General features: G+C 37.1%; 1 protein-coding gene across 2 annotated transcripts; it reads left to right on the forward strand.

Moving 5' to 3' along the window:
* Positions 1,657-18,874, forward strand: LOC109228919 (DNA mismatch repair protein MSH7). Of its 2 annotated transcripts, XM_019394180.1 has the most exons (17): positions 1,657-2,044; positions 2,879-3,431; positions 7,739-7,834; positions 7,948-8,003; positions 8,443-8,509; positions 9,032-9,127; positions 9,378-9,509; positions 9,642-9,675; positions 9,777-9,824; positions 11,728-11,927; positions 12,012-12,138; positions 12,247-12,524; positions 14,976-15,167; positions 16,136-16,549; positions 16,639-16,735; positions 17,459-17,586; positions 18,141-18,874. In XM_019394180.1, exons 1-17 carry the CDS (start codon positions 1,782-1,784, stop codon positions 18,621-18,623), a joined length of 3,264 nt encoding a protein of 1,087 aa, XP_019249725.1. In that variant the 5' UTR covers positions 1,657-1,781; the 3' UTR covers positions 18,624-18,874. The 2 variants fall into 2 exon arrangements, with proteins under 2 accessions (XP_019249725.1, XP_019249726.1); XM_019394181.1 differs by lacking the exon at positions 9,378-9,509.

A 19,225-nucleotide genomic window follows, 5' to 3' on the forward strand; every position in this document is an offset into this window, starting at 1 on the left:
AAAGAGATGTGTACTAGATACACTTTAAAAAAGTTACGTGTGTAATGTTATTATCGTCCATGAAAAATGTGTAAGAAGGATATGGGCCAAAGGTTAGGTGCCAAACTTATATAATTATGTAGCGCGGAGTCAAAATGCAAAAACCAAAAATTCATAGAGTGGTAACACAGAGGCAGAATAGCCTAAATGGCACCTATATTTGTCCCACTTTGTCATACCGGTCCCTATACTCCACAAAATTTCATCCAGACACCTCTACTCGTTCAAAACAATTCTTTTAAACCCTTTCGACCTCGCGTGCTCTTCAACGATCCAATGTGAATGACACATCCATGTCCACCTCAAATTTTTTATGCCACATAATTATTTTTTCAATTCATTTCAGAATTTTCTACTTTATTTTTTATTTTATTTTCACTTCACTTCACTCCTCCCCTCTACTCTCTATCTCCTGTTATTCCCACCTGTATGCCGCCACCCTCGCCACCCCAAACAGTCCCCCCTCCATTAATTCACCTTTGCAACCCCAAAAATTCTCTAGCTCTACTCCAAATACACCCAGCAATCATTCTTCAAAATGCTCATTATCAAATGAAAACAAAAAAAAAAGAAAAAAAAAGAGAAGAAAATTAAATAGATAATAGAATTAACACTTCCTAAATCCTTACAAATCACAGCCACCCTACCCGAAATAAAACGCTGGAATCATGCTATTTCTATCTCATTAGAAACAAAGAATAAAAAAAGGGGTATGTGAATATCCGCTATAATTTTTCGAGAGATTAAAAATGGAAGAGGAACAATTGAAACTGCAGTCACTATAAAATCCAATAATTTTCACAAATCAAGCAAGATTTGGGTGCTCACACGCCATTATAGATCAGATTCGGGCACCCCTTTTAGTATTTCTCGTCCGATTTGATTGAACTACTAAGGTTGTTTTGTATTCTATTATGGAGGGGTGATACATAAGAAAAAATTATGATGGTCATCGGTGGTCTCCGCGCCGGTGATGGTTCGAACTTTTCCGGTGTGTTCCTCGCCATTGATGGTTCGAAGGTTTCATCTATAACCAGTGATGAATTTTTGATATGCTCCAGTGATATTCCTAGTCTGCTTGATTTTTTTTGGACGAAGTTCCTGTTGATAACTTATCTTTATTCTAACAATTTTGCCTAAGAAAATAATGATGATTTTCTATCTTTGATTCTGATGAAGAAGAAGTTATGACAATGGCAGCAAGAGGAAGAGAACATGGGTTCTTCGCTAGTCTTCTTTTTTCTGTTTTTCTTTTTTTTTTCTTTTCTAATTTTAGTCATTTTCTGCTGAATTATTGTATTCACGCTCTTTTTGCGCGTGTGTACCAATCATTTTAGCCACCTCAGCATTATTTACGCCACATAAGCTAGGTCAATGGTCAAAGGGGTTTAAAATAGTGTGTTTTAATCACTATAAGTGTCTGGATGAAATTTTGTGGAGTATAGGGACCGGCATGACAAAGTGGGACAAGTATATGTGCCATTTAAGCTATTATGCCTAACATAGATAACACCCTAGTCAAGTAACGTCGTTAAATGTTAATCAAATCCAACGGTGAGTAAGCCAGCGGACTTCACAGTAGCCAAGGTAATAATTCCTCATTTTAAGCCTCTTCTTTTCACAGAGCTTGCAAAATTTTACTCCAATTTCTAGAAGCCCAAAAATCCTTTGGCGCCAATTCACCTCTCTTTCTTTCTTTCTTTCCCTCTTCCCTTCTCCCCCTTCCTTCCCAAAAATCGGAAATGCAGCGGCAGAAATCTATACTCTCCTTCCTCAAGAGACCTTCATCGGAGGACCAAAGCTCCGGCAATAACAAACACAAATTTCCAAATCAAAATGCAGTCCCTGTTACCAAAAGTATTCCGGACATTTTGGGAACTGAAACTCCTCCTGAGAAGTTGCCACGTCAGGTTCTCCCCTTCAACAGCGGCCATGATGGAAATAAGTCTTCTGCTTTCTCTTCTATTAGGCACAAGTTTATCAGAGAAAAACCACGCATTCATCGGTATCTCTTAATTTCGAGATGTTCTTATTTTTTTTTATGGAGTTTCATTGCTTACAATTTTCATTATCTTCTCTTTGCTTTATCACTACCTAATTGTAGTTACTGCATGGTCTTATTCATACTTACTATATTGTAAATTGCACTTTATTAGTATAAGCCTTGTCAAAATTACGTTATTACTGCTACTAACTTACTGCTATTCGGAGCTTACATTTGATACTATTATAGTCCATTACCAATCGAGTTTATGTTAAAGGTGGTGTAGCTATGTTCAGTTATTGCTCACTGCTCCCTTGCAATTTTGACGTGCTATGTTACAGTTGAAGGTGTTAGCACTAGTACAAAGTCTTAATTATCCCCTCTCTCTACTTTATTAGATCTACCTTGTGTCGCTCATGGTTTTGTTTCCTACTATTTTGTAAATTGGGTTTCTATTTTTAATTGATATAAGCATCGTCATAATTATGTGAATTTGCTGACGTGGTGTATCCCTATTTGTTAATTTCTTTCTACCTTTGCCATTGAAATAGAGCGTTTACATTTTAAACTATTATGTCCCATTAGCAACCATGTTTATGTTAAAGGTGGTGTGGTTAAGTTTTACTGTTCTATCTTTTTTAGGTGTCGCAATAAGCATGGTGTTAGAGTTTGGTTCTGTTTCTTTTCTTCTTGTGGGTGATCGAATGCTCACTGCTTCCTTACTTAGTTTGATGGCTATTTATTATGTACAGTTGAAATGTTAACCGCCTTTTGGTTATATTGTGTGCACAGAATATTCATACTGTCTTGCGACATGATGTGTGATATTTAACTACTTTGTGATATTGTGTACAGGGATCTAGCAAAGACTGATTCTTTTGGGATCCCCTCTCTTTGTACAGAAAATGAAGGATCAGAAACACTGGGGAATCCTTCTGTTTCCTTGCAGTCAGGCTCTAATAGAAGTTCTGTTAGTTCTAATGGAAATAGTAATCAAGAGGGTAAAGGATCAGTATCTCTTATACAAGGTGATGATCATGGTTTTGGGCCGGAAACACCAAGTATGCAACCTTTTGTACCTGGGTTAAAAAGAGTCCAAGATGACATGCGTACCTCAGGGGATAGGAGTGGTTGCTCTTCATTGGACGCAAGCAAGAGGATTAAGAGTCTTGAGGGTTTGAATATTGGAAGGAAGAACCTCGAAGCAGAGTTTGAAATGACTAGCAAGTTTGAGTGGCTTCATCCATCTCAAATCAAGGATGCGAATGGTAGAATGCCAGGGGACCCACTCTATGACAAGCGAACACTGTTTATTCCTCCTGATGCGTTGAGAAAAATGTCTGCTTCTCAGAAGCAGTATTGGGATGTCAAATGCAAATACATGGACATTCTGCTTTTCTTTAAAGTGGTTAGTTCTACTTTACCATCTTGTATATTCTTCCTTCCAGCCGCTTTGTGTCATCAATTTACTGGAAAAAGTGACTTTGCACCGTAATCGTATGCCAGTTCATTCTTTTTCTTTCTAGTGCAACAAGTTTTTGAGCTATGAGCTTTTGCTTTTAGATAGTGTAACGTGCTGATTGTACTTCATTACATTTAATAAATTAGGCTATTAGACAACTGGAAAGAGTAACGATCCAGATGGATAGGCTTGTGAATATTGAGTAACTGGATTACCTAAAGGCTTCTACATGGAACTTGGAAAATAACCATGTTTTACCTAATAACGTACATTCTTCTGTATCATTATGATAGGATTTGGTAACACTTGTTACATTCCTTGGACTATATCCTTGGAAAAAATTTGAAGTTTTAAATCCATTAGGGAAATTCTATTTCTCATTCGTTTGATATCTTTTGTTCCAGATAATTGTTTGGATAAGTTTTGTTTTAGTTTCAATATTTGCATAAGTATTGTTTCACATGTTTATTTATTTCGGTATCAATTTATTACACAGTGGTATCGCGAATGAGGAAAATGTTTGTAAAATTTTCACAAAACACTCTCCTGTTTGACAAAAACTTCCCTGGTTATGTTTTTTTTTTGCCTTCATTAGTGGTCTTAAGAGTATCCTCTTATTAATTGTGCCATTGGCAAGGACTACCCAAAAATCCATGTCTTAGGTATCATGAATTTGGTAGTGACCACTTGATAATAATCTTTTAAGTTTGTTCTTCATGTAGAATCCATGGAAAGTAAACTTTTTTGAACTATTAGAACACAGAAGCCGTGGTTTTGTTTTTTCATTTTTTTTTTCTAAAGTTTTGATCCAAACTCTAAATCTTTGACTCACTGTATTCTTTGTAGAAGATCCATCTCAATTTACTCTAAGGTTAATTTTCTAACAAGATATTGCTAGATGGTATAGCTTCTAGGATTTTTCTAGGAAATGCAGATTGTTTTCTTGTTCTTTCTCTTGCTGTAATTTTATCCGTTAAGCATTGCTTTGTTTTCTTGGCTTTCAAGTTTCTCGATCTACAATTTTAGGTCTTCTCTTTTTCTGTAGGTTATATATATGTATCATACATTTCTCCAGGTCTCTGTTTACCTAGTAAAAAGAGTGACAGTATGAAATCTTATCGTGGAAAGAGTTCCTAATTTACTAAACTGTTGCCTCTTGCTGTTAGTTATCTGATGCACGTTTCTTTTTCCTCTGCGTTATTTGCTGAAGAAAAGTTACTTTACTAATTTGAAAATCTTTGTTTTCACATATTAAGACTATTAACCATACTACTGACATATCCTGATTTAAACTTTGAATACCATAAAATACCAGGTTTTTGGATAATACACTGCTTAAATAGAAGTTTACAAGGTTTTCAGGGTTGTGCTATTAAGATTGGACAGATAATTTTCTTGCGATGTTGGTTTCTTAAATTTAAAGACATTAATTGCTGAAAATTTATTATTAGATGGTTAGCAACAGTGTTGTGAAGAGCGTGAAGCGAGAAAAAGCGACAATCCCCTTTTCGCTTAAAGCAAGAAGCTAGAAGCGAAGCGCCTGCTTTTTTGAAGTGAAGCGAATTTTTTTTAAAAAAAATATTAAAATAAATAGTGCATAGACAACACATGTAACTGTAAGCAAATGTTTAATACTTCAATGTAAAAACTAAAAACTAAAGAGTAATATCAATTAAAGCACAAAATGAGCATCCTATTCTTCTACAAGATTGTCAAATTCTTGTATTCCACTATCATTATTGTATTGCTTGTCATCTTCTTCAACTTCTTCTTCATCAACTAGGGACAAAGAAAAAATTGGGGAGCATTTCGCTGTAATTTATCACTGAAACAGTGAAAGAAAAAGAAGAAGAAGAACTAAAAGGGGAAAAAAATTTGCCAGCATTTCGCTGCTATTTTGGGACTGAAACAGTGAAAGAAGAAGCGTGCAGAAAATGGAACCCTAGTCGCCTGTTGTTCTCTGTTGAAAAGTGCTGCTCGATGGTCTTTTAAAAAAAGAGAGCTTTTTTAATTTTATAACGTTTTTTTATAAGGTAAATTGTATTCTTAAGATAAAAGACTATTCTTGAGATGTGAAAAAGGAGACTCAATCCCCTTAAAAGCTCCAAACTATCAACATGAGAGCTAACGGGGCGAACTTCCACGCCTTTTGCTTTCTTATTCTACGGAAACCGGCTCAGCTATATAACATTTCCTTTACAGAGCTTGGCATCACCCATTGAACACTAAAAAGATTCAGGATTGCCCTCCACAAACCCGAGGACATAGGGCAATGCAACAAAAGATGATCAACTTCTTCCCCTGAGCTTTTACACATGTAGCACCAACTAACAAGTGTAATCCTCTCTTTCGCAGATTTTTAGCAGTCAAAATCACTCCCCTTGCCGCTAGCCATGCAAAAAAGCACGCCTTCGTGGGCGCCTTAGGAATCCGGATCAAGGAGTATGGAAAAGTGGCATCCTCTGTCACCAACATGCTCTGGTAAAAGGACTTTACGGTGAACAAACCATTGCCATGCAAATTTCATCTCCAAGAGATGGCTGGGGCCTGTCTTGCCCATATAGCAGTGTCAACAAATCTTGGAGCTCCGCAATCTCCCAATCTTGCATGTTCCTTCTAAATGAGAGGTCCCATACTATCCCCCCTTCATGCTCCTTACGAATCTGTTGAACCATCAATTCCTTTTGGTTTGAAACTCTGAAGACGTGGGGGAAGGAGACCCTCAGTGTATCCTCTCCACACCACCTATGATTCCAAAAGCTGATTCTCCTTCCATCTCCCACCCTGTAAGTGATGTTGCCACTGAAGGCTTCCCAATTCTTCATGATGCTCCTCCACATGCCACACCCGAAAGGTGCTTTGATTGCCTTGGTCCTCCAACCCCCTCCTGTGGAATCGTACTTTTCTACTATGACCTCCCTCCATAGAGCATGCTCTTCTACCCCGAATCTCCACATCCACTTCCCCAACCAAGCTCTGTTGAATACCCCAAGATCTTTTACTCCAACTCCACCCCACTTCTTTGGGGAAGTGACTGTCTGCCAATTCACCAGATGAAACTTTCTAGTTCCATCCGCCACATCCTAAAGAAAATTCCTTTGAAGCCGCTCCAGTTTTTCTGTGATGCTCACGGGAGCTTGCAACAAAGACAAGTAATAGGTGGGCATACTCGATAAAGTACTTTTAATAAGCACTTCCTTACCGCCTTTTGACAAGTACCATTTCTGCCAGCCTGCCAATCTTTTTTCAACCCTTTAGATCATTCGATTCCAAACCGTAGTATCCTTATGCGAAGCGCCCAATGGTAGACCCAGGTAAGTAGTGGGAAGTTTTATAACGTTGGCAGCCCTTAATATGTAGAAGCTCTCGCTTCTATCGCTACTGTCGCTTTTACGCTTCTCGCTTTTTTTTTTGCAGAAGCGATCGCTTTATTGAACCTGCTACGCTTCGCATCACAGACGCGCCCAGGGCCTCGCTTCGTGCTCGCTTTTAACAACACTGGTTAGCAATGACCTTTCTATTGATAGGACCTATTGGGAAAAAAAGGCCTCACTATTGATAGCATAAGTAAATACTCCCTCTGTTCCAATTTATGTGAACCTGTTTGACTGGGCACGGAGTTTAAGAAAAAATAAGACTTTTGGAATTTGTAGTCCTAAACAAGTCAAAAAGGGGTCTAGAGTATTTGTGTGGTTGTAAAAGCTTCTCATTAAGGGTAGAATTGGACGTTTAAGCTAAATTGTTTCCATATTTAGAAAGGGGTTATTCTTTTTGGAACAGACCAAATAGGAAATAGGTTCACATAAACTAGAACGGAGGGAGTATTTGTTAGATGTTGTCGATTTTCCAGCCAATAATATGGGAGGATTATTTGTGAAAACCTTTGGGATCCGTCTATTTGTTTGTCGTTGCTGGCTTAGACAATGCATGTTTGAATCGTTCTATACATTTTGCAATTCCTTTTGGAGAAGAACAAGGAATGAAATGAGTATTTGGAATGTAATCTGGATCTACTGCTATTAGTTAAAGGGCAATTTAGGCGAAGATACTTGGACAATAAGTGCTAGGATACCCTATATATGGTTAGATGTGAGGAAAATAAAATATTTGCTTTCATTGAAGTTATGGTTTGTCTTTGTTTGATTTTCAATGCTTCAGTAAATGTATTCTTTTATTTTCTTTCATTTCGAAAAAATCATGCACAAGGCTTCTTATTTGATATAGTTTTCTCTAAAACATTAATGCTTTAAAAGGGAAAATTTTATGAGCTGTATGAGCTAGATGCTGAAATTGGTCACAAGGAGCTCGATTGGAAAATGACACAAAGTGGCGTGGGAAAATGTAGACAGGTATGCTATACATAAGTCACTTGGGATATCTGAAAAGGTAGTTTTGGTAATTTTCGGTCTAGTTTAATCTTCTGAATCTGATCCATAGACTTATTTTCTTGCTTTTCTGTCAGGTTGGCATATCTGAAAGTGGGATAGATGAAGCTGTCCAGAAGCTCCTAGCGCGAGGGTAAGAGTTAGAAGTCTCATTATTTCTTCCTATCTGTCCAAGCCTTGGTGGATAGAGTTACTTGGAGGTAGCATGTACCTCGTGGATATAGTCGAGGTGTGCACAAGCTGGCCGAAACACCATGGTTATAAAAAAAGAGTTAAGAAGTTTCATTTTCCAGATATGTATCTTTTTTCAGGGAAACAGGCTAACTGCTTTTGCTGCTGGCGATTTCCAATTTCTACTTTCTAATGACTGTACGAGTTTATCAGTAATTGGAATTTCTGATTTGCTTCATCTTAATCATTTTTTAACAGTTCATTACTATGTCACCTTTCTCTGCATGGCTTATGACTCATGTTAGTAGCAATTTGCAACTGACCACCTTGTTGGTAATACTTGTTTAGTATCTTATTAGGTATCTTTTCATTTATCTTGAGTTTATCTAACTACTTTGAAGGTATAAAGTAGGACGGATGGAACAGTTGGAAACATCTGAGCAAGCAAAATCTAGAGGCTCTACTTCTGTAAGTGCAGCATGAATTTTGTGAAAGCATGAAGGCATTGACTTAACCTAGTTCTTTAAATACAGTTGTAATGCTTGCTTTCAAGTCGTTGAGTTAACCTAGTTCTTTAAAAACAGTTGTAATGCTTAGGGCTGTGTGAGGTTAGTGATGGTCCTTTAACTGTTCTAAATGTGATAATAAACAACATAAGATACATTAAAGCAATTAATGCTTTGAAAAATTCTGGATACATATATATAGTTTGGTTGAGCATTCATAAATTACCTAGTTCTTAAAAAACATTTGCAGCGCTTAGGGCTATGTGAGGTTAGTGATAGTCATTTAACTGTTATTAAATGTGATAATAAAGCAGCAGAAGATACATAGAAGCAATTAATGCCTCGAAAAATTCTGGATGTATACAATTTTATGAATCTTTTTGTTGGGCACTCATAAATTTCTTCTGCGTCTCTCAAATGAGCACTATCAACTCGTTGTTCATCATGGCATTTAGTGATTTGATGATGAGAATATTGGTTTCAGGTTATTCGCAGAAAACTAGTTCATGTACTCACTCCTTCTACCGGAAGTGAGGGTAATATTGGGCCTGATGCAGTTCATCTTCTTGCAGTTAAGGAGGTTAGCAGCTTTTTATATAAATTGAGGCCATTGGCATGATACAGTTCTGTTAATTCTACATGCCAGTAGAGTTATCTATTATATGTGCAGAATAATGCTTCATGCAATCTTATGCTGCTTCTGTTCTCTCCCCAAATTTTTAAGAAAAAGCTTTAAATTTTTTAATGTCCTTATGGTCATCCTTGTGCTACAAAATGAGACTTCAAACTGAGGCAGAGGATTTATTGGCTTCTTGCACTGTTACATCTAGACTTGCAATGAGCTAGAGAATGGTTCAACCACTTTTGGCTTTGCTTTTGTCGATTGTGCTGCTCTTAAAGTTTGGGTTGGTTCCATAAGTGATGATGCATCTTGTGCAGCTTTGGGGGCTTTGCTGATGCAAGTACGACACTTTAAGATCTAATATCTTTCTTTGAGTAACTTAATAGAAGATCTAGTATCTTTCTTTGAGTAACTTAACAAATATGCGATTCGTTTGCTTGATATTTTATGTTGCTCTCTGTCGCATCTGTAGGTGTCACCGAAGGAAGTTATATACGATGCTAGGGGTAAAGCTTTTTTTAAATTAGACTTTGGAAGGATTATTTTTGTTCTTTGGAAATAACTATGTTGAGTCTGACTTCCTCGTCTCGCACTTCTATTTTAACAGGTTTGTCAAAGGATTCTCAAAAAGCTCTGAAAAAATACTCATTAACAGGTGAAATTTGCTTGTTTCTTAAATTTTTGCTTACTGTATCATGAAATGGCTGTGATTGTGATAATTCTCTCCTGATTATCCAAGGCATTATGTCCTGCCTATCGTGTCACAAAGCTATTTCTTTGTTCGGGCAGTTCAGTGTGAAAGCCTGGATCTTCATATTGTTCCATTTAACTTTTGCCCTGAAAGCCATGTATGGTGGTCTTTATTTGGCCATTATTTATAGTAAGTTGCGACAAATTCCCTAAAGAAGATGAGCTTTGCAAAATATTATAATTCCTAAGTGGTCATTAGTGGGACCCGCAGTATTGTTTATTCCGTAGTTGGAATGAGATTAGTTAGCAGTGAGCAATTTTAATGCTATAACTAAGGTCTCGTATTGCCTATGAGATATGGCCTGGTGGAGAGAAATTGAGAAAGGATAACTTTCTTAGTTTGTTTGAGAGACTGTCCACTTTTGTCAAGTTTTGCCGAGTGATATCATTGTGGGACATGTTGTCCTCTTTTCTAGAATTTATAGAGAAGAATAACATTAGACCTGCCCCCTTTCCTCACACACTGTTTCTTCTGACAGTGATTGTGATATATAGAAGATTAAAGGTTCTTTTCTGTTATCATCAGATTGTGTTTCATGGAAAGAAGATTCACGAGCCCAAAGGAATTGTAACAGATTGTTGTTTCAATCATTTCCACCCAAAATCGTCGAAGATTTAAAGCCAATTGTCACCTTTTTTCTAGAAAATCCATAGACAAGAAATCACACTCTCGTCTTCGTGTACATTTCATTCTCTCGAGCTTATCTGCTCCTAAGTTGAACTAATCTATTCATTCTTCTTTGCAATTTCTTGTTTCTCTTCTTTCTTTAACTTGCACATTTTAGGGGAATTTACTAGCTGAGAGTAGCTCATCATCCAATTTCTCTATCAATAGTTTCAGCTACTTTAAAGTCTTACCCCTTTTGCTTTTCTTGAGATAAATAACAATATTACAAGCCCTGGTAGTGTTCAACAAGAAGAAAAGTTGCTAAGAAGGCCCAAATTGGTCCTTATCTAAAAAAACAAAAGACAAAAGAAGGCCCAATTTGGTACTGTTGTGATAAGGTTTGTATAGTGCATGCAGTATTATTCCAAGCCTCCCCTGTCATAGTTAATACTTAAAATTAAAATACACCACTGTCATGATCACAAATCCATGTCTTCAGTAAGTCGTCTATCTTAGGATGTACATGATTCTTGGACAACATCATTGGCACAAGCAAGTTGCAGCTAGTCTATCTTATGGTTCTCAATGTGCACTAATCTTGAATGTTCATCCATTTCCATCTGATTAAAGCATGTTTTATAATGGGCCCATGTTTTTTTTTTGTTTCATATTAAATATATAAATGTCACAAAGGACATGCATAAAGGGCAGTCACTAGTAGGAGATACAAAGGAGTTTTTCCATAACTGTGGATTTACACCCGGGATCAGCATTGAGCCTCTACTTGTTTAACCTAGTTGTTGATTAGCTAACCAACACAATACAAGATGAGATCCCATGCTATACTATTTGCTAATGATATTGTGCTAATTGACGAAACCAACAAGGGTGTCAACCGAAAGCTTGAACTATAGAGAAGTGAACTAGTGAGTAAGAGTTTTAGGATAAGTAGAAGTAAGACTGAATATATGCGCTGCAAGTTTAGTCAGCACAAGAAGAGTGAAGTTGTAGTGAGATTAGACGGGATTGTGATTCATAAACGTAAACTATTCAGATACTACATTTGTTCTTCCAGCCTCCGGGAGAATTTGAATGATATATGAAGATGTTACACATAGAACCAAAATTGGATGGTTGAAATAGAAATGGATGGAGCTGTCACTTTCTTAGATCTCTTGATGAGTATCCTTTGTCCATTTAGGTCCTGCAGCGCCACTCCTGTCCCCAGTCCAGCCAGGTGCTGATTTTGTTGATCCTGCAGAAGTGAAAAATTTCCTTGACTTGAAAGGTTACTTTAAAAGATATTGTAATAAGTGGGATCACACCTTTGATGGAGTAATGAGCCATGATGTTGCTTTATGTGCTCTTGGGAGTCTTGTCAATCATTTAGAGCGATTGATGGTAAGTCTCCGAACCGTGACCTATCTTCTGTGTGTAATATTTAATGGTTTTATTTTGGTGATTGTTTCATTCTGTCATTAACAGTTAGATGAGGTGTTACGTAATGGCGATATTCTATCATTTGAAGTCTATAGGGGTTGCCTCAAAATGGATGGACAAACACTTGTCAATCTTGAGATCTTCAACAATAATGCTGATGGGAGTCCATCAGGCAAGTACAATATTTTTGTCAAATCAAGCTTTGTACTCATTCTAAGGGCAATTGTGTCAATTATATTTTCTTCTATTCTAACTGTGAGTGATTATCTATTGTTTTCAGGTACTTTATACAAGTATCTTGATAATTGTGTTACTTCACCTGGGAAGCGACTTTTGAGAAACTGGGTTTGTCATCCCCTCAAAGATGTGGAGAAAATCAACCATAGGCTTGATGTGATTGACAGGCTTGTTGAAAATTCAGAGGCTACATTATCCGCTGCTCAATATCTTCGCAAGCTTCCAGATTTGGATAGGTTGCTTGGACGGGTTAAGGCTAGCATTCAATCTTCTGAAGCACTCCTACTGCCCTTGATTGGTGCCAAAATGTTGAAGCAGCGAGTAAGTCCTGTTTGACATCTCAATTTGGTTTGCTTAGTCTTGGTGCAGTTATGTGCCAAAAGATGCTCTCACTACCTGAATTACTAGTTTGTGTGGTTACCACAATAGTTCAATCTGCTTCCAGTAAGAAAGACTAGCCGATATAGTAGCTGAGCATCTATTTCCATTTTCACACCTTTTTTACTTACCAGACGAATAATAGTCTATCTCGTTATTGCGCATCGGATGACATTGTGTGTCATTTTCACACCTTTCCTACTTCCTAGACAAACGAGCAATAGGCAGAATAGTTATTGATTGTTCTATTCAGATGGTAGTTTCCGGTTAAATTTTATTTCAAGGGGTTGTTTGTTACTCTGATGGTTGTTTATTACTCTGATGGTTGTTTGTCCAAGAACTACTATTCTAAATCATCAATCAACAACGCGTTAATTCCAGACTAGCTTAGTCAGCTGTATGGATTCTCTATATTCATTCGCTCTTTTTTTATCCCATTTCATGGCAAAAATAAATAAATCATTTCTTAAGATAAAATTGCGCGTTCCACAAAACTAGAGGTTCTCTAAATCTCCCAGTTATTCTTGCATTGACGCACAAGTCTTTGACTATACTGAAAAGAATCTTGGCAAACACATGACCTAAGTTAACAACAATGATTATCCTTTGTTTATATCGTGTTGAGTTCTTAGCTAAGTCTGCAGTCATTCTGAGAGACTGTAGGTCAACAACAACAACAACAACGAAACCAGTGTAATCCCATAAACGGGGTCTGGGAAGGGTAGTGTGTATGCATACCTTAACCCTACCTTATAAAGATAGTGAGGCTGTTTCCGATAGACCCTCGGCTCTGAGAGACTGTAGGTCCTTTGTGACAATTTTCGTTCATGTGTATTTAGGTCTGCCTCGTCTACATTTACATCTTCAATCATGATAGTGTTGCACCTATAGACTGTCATATTTGGAGGTCATCATGACACAGTCAAACCTCTCATTTTATCCTCTTCATGCTCTACTTACACCCTCTATTAGATATATTCTATTTTTTTATCTTGTCCAATATTGTGTTGACCATGCATTTACTTTAACATTCACACTTCTGTGACACTTTGTACATGTGTTGGACCTTAGAGGCCCAACATTCCCTCCTATATGATATTGTCATCTCATAATTGTAGTATAGTTGTGCTTTTGCTTTATTTGGTATCTTCTTTTCCTGTTCCTGCTGTGCACTTTTACAGCACTCCTTGATTTCAGCTGTTGTAATTTAGATCAATGTGATGTCTCATCTGTCATGCCATTCTCCTGAAAAACTGAGCCTTCATATAATTTGTCTGCATTTGGGCACCACTGTTTCACCCGAATTTTTTCTATAGGGGTAAAAATTGCTGTGTGTGTGTGTGTGTGTGTGTAATCCATTACTTATACTTATTTTAAACCTCTTACTCTCTAGAGGGCTTCAGGTTGAGCTTTTGGCTGACTCCTTGTGTCTCTCACTAGCTTCTTCAATTTAAAACAATATTATGTGCAAATAACACGAAATATGGACCTTCATCCTGTATATTATTTTATTGGTTAGAATCCATAATTAATTTACAACTAGTAGGGGCTCAGCAGGTAACTTCTCTATGTCCTTCCAGTTTTCCCACTCTTCTACCTACTCTTAGTTGCATATCCTTTATGGTATTTATATGTTTGATAGTTTCTTTGTATCCAAGCATCCACCAAATGACTTTTCTTGGCACTTTTCCTGGTTCACTGGATATCCTTCTTCCTCCACCTACAGATTTCCATAGATCTTCTTAGCTAAGGTAGGAGGCAATATTGTTGTTACCTTTAGAAATTCTCAAATTTATTCATTTGCTCCAACTGCTAATTTCTTTGGTCAAGCAGTGCTTTACCTCAAATTATCCAAATCATCTTATGCCCCATTTATTTTCATGCTGGGGGCATATTTTCTTTCCGGACTATTATAATGGAAGTGTTTCCTAAATGACCTTTTGGTACTTGAAACTGGAAAAAGTTCATAATCCTATTAAATGTCCTACCACAGCCTTGGGTGGTAATAGATAATGACAAAATTATCGACTACAGCAAGTGTCTTCATTTTCACTTCTACTTTTTCTTCTTCTTGCTCTACATTCGTAAGCTAATAATGAAGTTGCTCTAACTATTTCTTCTTTGAGCATTACCTGAATTTTTTTTGCAAGTCCAATGATGTAGGTAGGTGTCTAAATGCTTACTTCTCTTTTTAATGTTAGAAATCCAAAAATTCATATGCTTATTTATAACGAATATTTATTTATGTTGGACGTGCTTTTGCACGACTCATTTCATAGTAATTTTGTCCTCCATGAAGAATTTTCTGTTTCAGCCCCTGGGAATGACCTTTCAGCTCTATTGATGTAGTATATAACCTCTGTTTCACTCAAGGTTTTCATCTTGTTACTACAGGTTAAAGTGTTTGGGTTGCTTGTTAAAGGGCTACGGATTGGGCTAGATTTGTTAAGGTTGTTGCAGAAGGAACGTCTGACCTCTTCCCTGGCTAAAGTGGTATCCTTGCCTGTTCTAGATGGTGACGATGGGCTTGATAAATTCCTCAGCCAATTTGAAGTGGCAATCAAGAGTGACTTCCCCAATTTTCAGGTTTGTGATACAAGATTCTTTTGGCTCTTTTCTTGTCAAGATTGTTTTGGACCATTATATTCGACCTCTTTAATATTCAAATTGATGAGAGTGTGCTCATTATTTTTTCATCTATATTTTCATCTTTTTAAAGTATCAGAGGAATCCCCTGCAGGCTTCTGGTCCTACTCTAGTTGGCGTACAGGTTCAACACTCACAGGGAGTATGGGCCGCCCTTACCCTCTTAAAAAAAGAAAAAAGAAAAAAGGAAAAAGAAAAAAGAAAAAAGAGAAGAATGTCCTTGCTAGTTGATTGTCTAATCATGTGTGTTAGAGTCTGGCCATTAATTCAGTCACAGTTTTCCTAAATCTGCATTTTCAAGTTTTTCCGATTGTGCTCGAAGGAGCTGTTACATTGGCAGTCCTTTATTGTTTGGAAAGAATCAGGTGTTTGAGGACTTAGGGAAACATAGTGTAAGATTGACCCTTATATCTGCTTTTACTCAGTAGTTCCCAACTTTATTTCTTATTTTCTATAATCAAATAGTTTGTGCTTGATTTTTAAATCGTTTCTGAATTGGAGACATAGTATGGACTGGTTAGGTTCTCTTTAGGGTGTACATATAACAGTGCTGCTTTGATGTAAACACATCATTTTGGTACTGTAAACAACTGCTTCCTTTCCCCACAGCTGGACACAACCTCTACATCCCCATCCCCCTCCCTTCCCTCCCCCTCCCCTCTTCCAAAAGAGAAAAAAGAAGCAACAAGTTTACCTATCAGTTCATCGATGCAGCTACCTCATTCATCCCTGTGTCATGATCTCGTACTTCAATTTGATGCTTAGCCATAGTTGTATTCATTATAAACCTAATTATACTAACGCTTTCGCCTTTCAGTATGTCCCTTTGTGAACCTTCTGTTTTACTAAACCTCATCTCATCCTGCAGAGGGCTGTGTCAGTAATTCCTTTTTCCTCTGCTGTGCCAGGATCATAATTCTACTGATTTTGATGCTGAAACACTATCCATTTTGATGGAGTTATTTGTTGAGAAGGCTACTGAGTGGTCTCAAGTCATTTATGCCATAAGTTGTGTTGATGTGTTAAGATCATTTTCCATTACTGCAAAATTTTCCTCTGGAGTTATGTGTAGACCAGTGATCTTGCCTCTTTCAAAGCCAACAAATTTCTGTAGAGAGACTGGTGGGCCAATACTAAACATCAAGGGGCTTTGGCATCCATATGCTCTTGCTGAAAGTGGGGGACTGCCTGTTCCTAATGATCTCCATCTTGGAGGGAATACGAATATCTGCCATCCTCGTACTTTACTGTTGACTGGACCAAATATGGGAGGAAAGTCAACTCTTTTACGTGCCACTTGTCTGGCCGTCATAATGGCTCAGGTTCATTCTTCTCTATGTTTGGAAGAGATCATACATTCATTTAGGTGGTACTTGGCTTCTGGAGTTTAAAGATATCAATTTCTCTGCAGTTGGGTTGCTATGTGCCTGGAGAAACATGTGTGCTTTCACTTGTGGACATCATCTTTACACGTCTTGGAGCAACTGATCGAATCATGACTGGTGAAAGTAAGTTTTAATCAAAAGAGCTTATTATTTGAACTATCTTCCACCCCTCTTTACCTTCTTTTTACTATCTATGTAGTCTTTCATTCTTCGGAAGTCTAGACCACTGTCAGAAAGGAATAAAAGTCAGAAAGATAAAAGAGAAGAGGAAAAGGGCAATTTAGTTTGGACCGGAAGAGGCCTATAATTGACATATTTTGGGATATTCAAGTGATAGTCTTCACTGTAGTGACTATGCTTGTGGAATATCTTATTATCATCACAATGATAAAAGAGTGCCTGGACTTTTCTACTTGACATAAGAATAGCACAAATTGAACCATCGTTGTTGATGTTCTTTACAATCATCATCATTATCATAACGAGCACTGAAAATTTTAGCACTTGGACTATATGAATTTGGTTACTTCAGGCTTCAGCTATGATGTAACAGGTGGACTTCTTGTGAGAAATATAGTTCCTGCTTTATCACATTCTTTAGGTATGAGTCGAAGTCCATAGCGGTGGACTTGGCTTGGACAGTAAACTTCTTCACTCTCGGAATAAAGATGAAGTTTAGATCAATGGCAGCAGATATTTGTGGTTTCACAATTTCTGTCCTCTTCTTAGTGCATTACAAAGAAAAATTGACCATGTGTAAAGCTCAAAGCAGAAACATCTATGCCCCACATGCATTTTAAAAATTAATTTTCATTTTCACAGGTAACTTATTTTTACTTTTTACAGGTACCTTCTTTATTGAGTGCGCAGAAACCGCGTCAGTTCTTCAAAATGCTACATGCAATTCCCTTGTTCTTCTGGATGAATTGGGCAGAGGAACAAGCACTTTTGATGGATATGCTATTGCATATGCTGTAAGTTCCCCATTATTTTCTTTTATTGTATGATTGATTAGCTGCATGCAAGAGTTCTGTTTTCTTGATAGACAGATTCTGGGAGTCTTTTTGCATTAGTTTACATGATGCTTGATCTGTCTTTCCCAGTCAACTGGTGTAATGCCATGATAAGTGCCTAAAGTGTAATACACAATTATAGTTTAACAGCTTTCTAGTACAATACATCGAGCTTCGTTGAGTTACTCGGGCAAAGTATTACCTAAAGACGTGGCATGACATACCATATTACTTTATCTGAAATTACTGAAGCATTTTTTTGCCATCTGAATTATCTTTTTATGCGTGTGACCTGTTCCTAAGGTATAATATCACAAGATAAAGAATGGAGCTATTGTAGCTAAGAAATTGAGCAAAACTTGTTGGGGCTCGGCCAATGCCTTTAAGATTACTATGCGTTATTGAAAGGGAATCTTGCTTGTCTTTTGAGTCATTTTGGTCGTGGCATCTTTGGTTTTGTTCCATACATTCAAGCTGTGAGGTGAAGTTTTTGACTTGTTACAAGTTCTGTCCAGGTATTCCGACACCTTATAGAGACGGTGAACTGCCGCTTACTGTTTGCCACGCATTATCATCCACTCACTAAAGAGTTTGCTTCTCATCCTAATGTGACATTACAACACATGGCCTGCTCTTTCAAGTTGAAATCTCAAAGTTCATCTCCAACAGAGCAAGAGCTGGTGTTCCTTTACCGTCTAGCCTCTGGAGCATGCCCAGAGAGCTATGGAATGCAAGTAGCACTCATGGCTGGAATCCCGAAAATTGTTGTTGAATCCGCATCCAATGCAGGGCAAGTCATGAAGAAAATGATCGGAGAAAGTTTTAGGTCATGTGAACAAAGAGCTTGCTTTTCAACACTGCATGAAGAATGGTTCAAGACACTTCTTGGAATCTCAAAGACAGATGGTGAAGTTAACGATGACCTATTTGATACATTGTATTGCTTGTGGCATGAACTAAAGCTGATAGATCCACTAGCTGAAGATGTTAGTCTCTGAGTTATCTTGTATATTCGTGAAACTCTTCAGTGGGAAATGCCGATGAAATTATGATACTAACTGGAAGATAGGAAAGTTATTGTTGAAGTTTGTATTTCTTTTTTTTGGTCAAGAGAAGTTTGTAGTATATTGTCTGTTCTGTAAGAGTAGCAAGGTTAGTAAATTTTTTGTTTTATGGAAAGAGGCAAGAGAAACTGCAATGTTGTAAAATTGTCCTTTACTCCAAGAGAATCTTTGCCGTTATAGTTGCTTCATGAAGAGTTAATATGGAGTGAATAAAATGTTAAGAAATTAATTGAACATAGTCATCCTTCAATTGTTATTGCTTCCAGCACTAGGCAAGTAACAGAGAATAACTGTGCCTTTTGCAACAAAGAGTGAAGAATGAAGTACACAATACAATAAATGCTGAACTTTTATTTTCTATTAGGTCAAATTTTAAAGACCTTTCTTCAGGTTTGGTTTTGTAATACTAACTTTTTTTTGTGGTTTATGATATTACTTTCCTTATTTTGAGTTATTTGTTACAATTTTTTTATACCTATTTATCATTAATATAAACAATGATGATTCATTGAAATACTGGTTGATAAGCTTATTAA

The sequence above is a fragment of the Nicotiana attenuata genome, chromosome 7, assembly GCF_001879085.1.
Source record: "Nicotiana attenuata strain UT chromosome 7, NIATTr2, whole genome shotgun sequence".
Classification (NCBI taxonomy): domain Eukaryota; kingdom Viridiplantae; phylum Streptophyta; class Magnoliopsida; order Solanales; family Solanaceae; genus Nicotiana; species Nicotiana attenuata.

What these genes read in the sequence shown, in the direction of transcription:
- LOC109228919 (XM_019394180.1), top strand. Translation starts at nt 1,782, where the DNA reads ATGCAGCGGCAGAAATCTATACTCTCCTTCCTCAAGAGACCTTCATCG. An exon ending in GTGACTTCCCCAATTTTCAG is followed by an intron (nt 15,168 to 16,135) that starts GTTTGTGATACA and finishes CTGCTGTGCCAG; the next exon opens with GATCATAATTCTACTGATTT. An exon ending in GATATGCTATTGCATATGCT is followed by an intron (nt 17,587 to 18,140) that starts GTAAGTTCCCCA and finishes AGTTCTGTCCAG; the next exon opens with GTATTCCGACACCTTATAGA.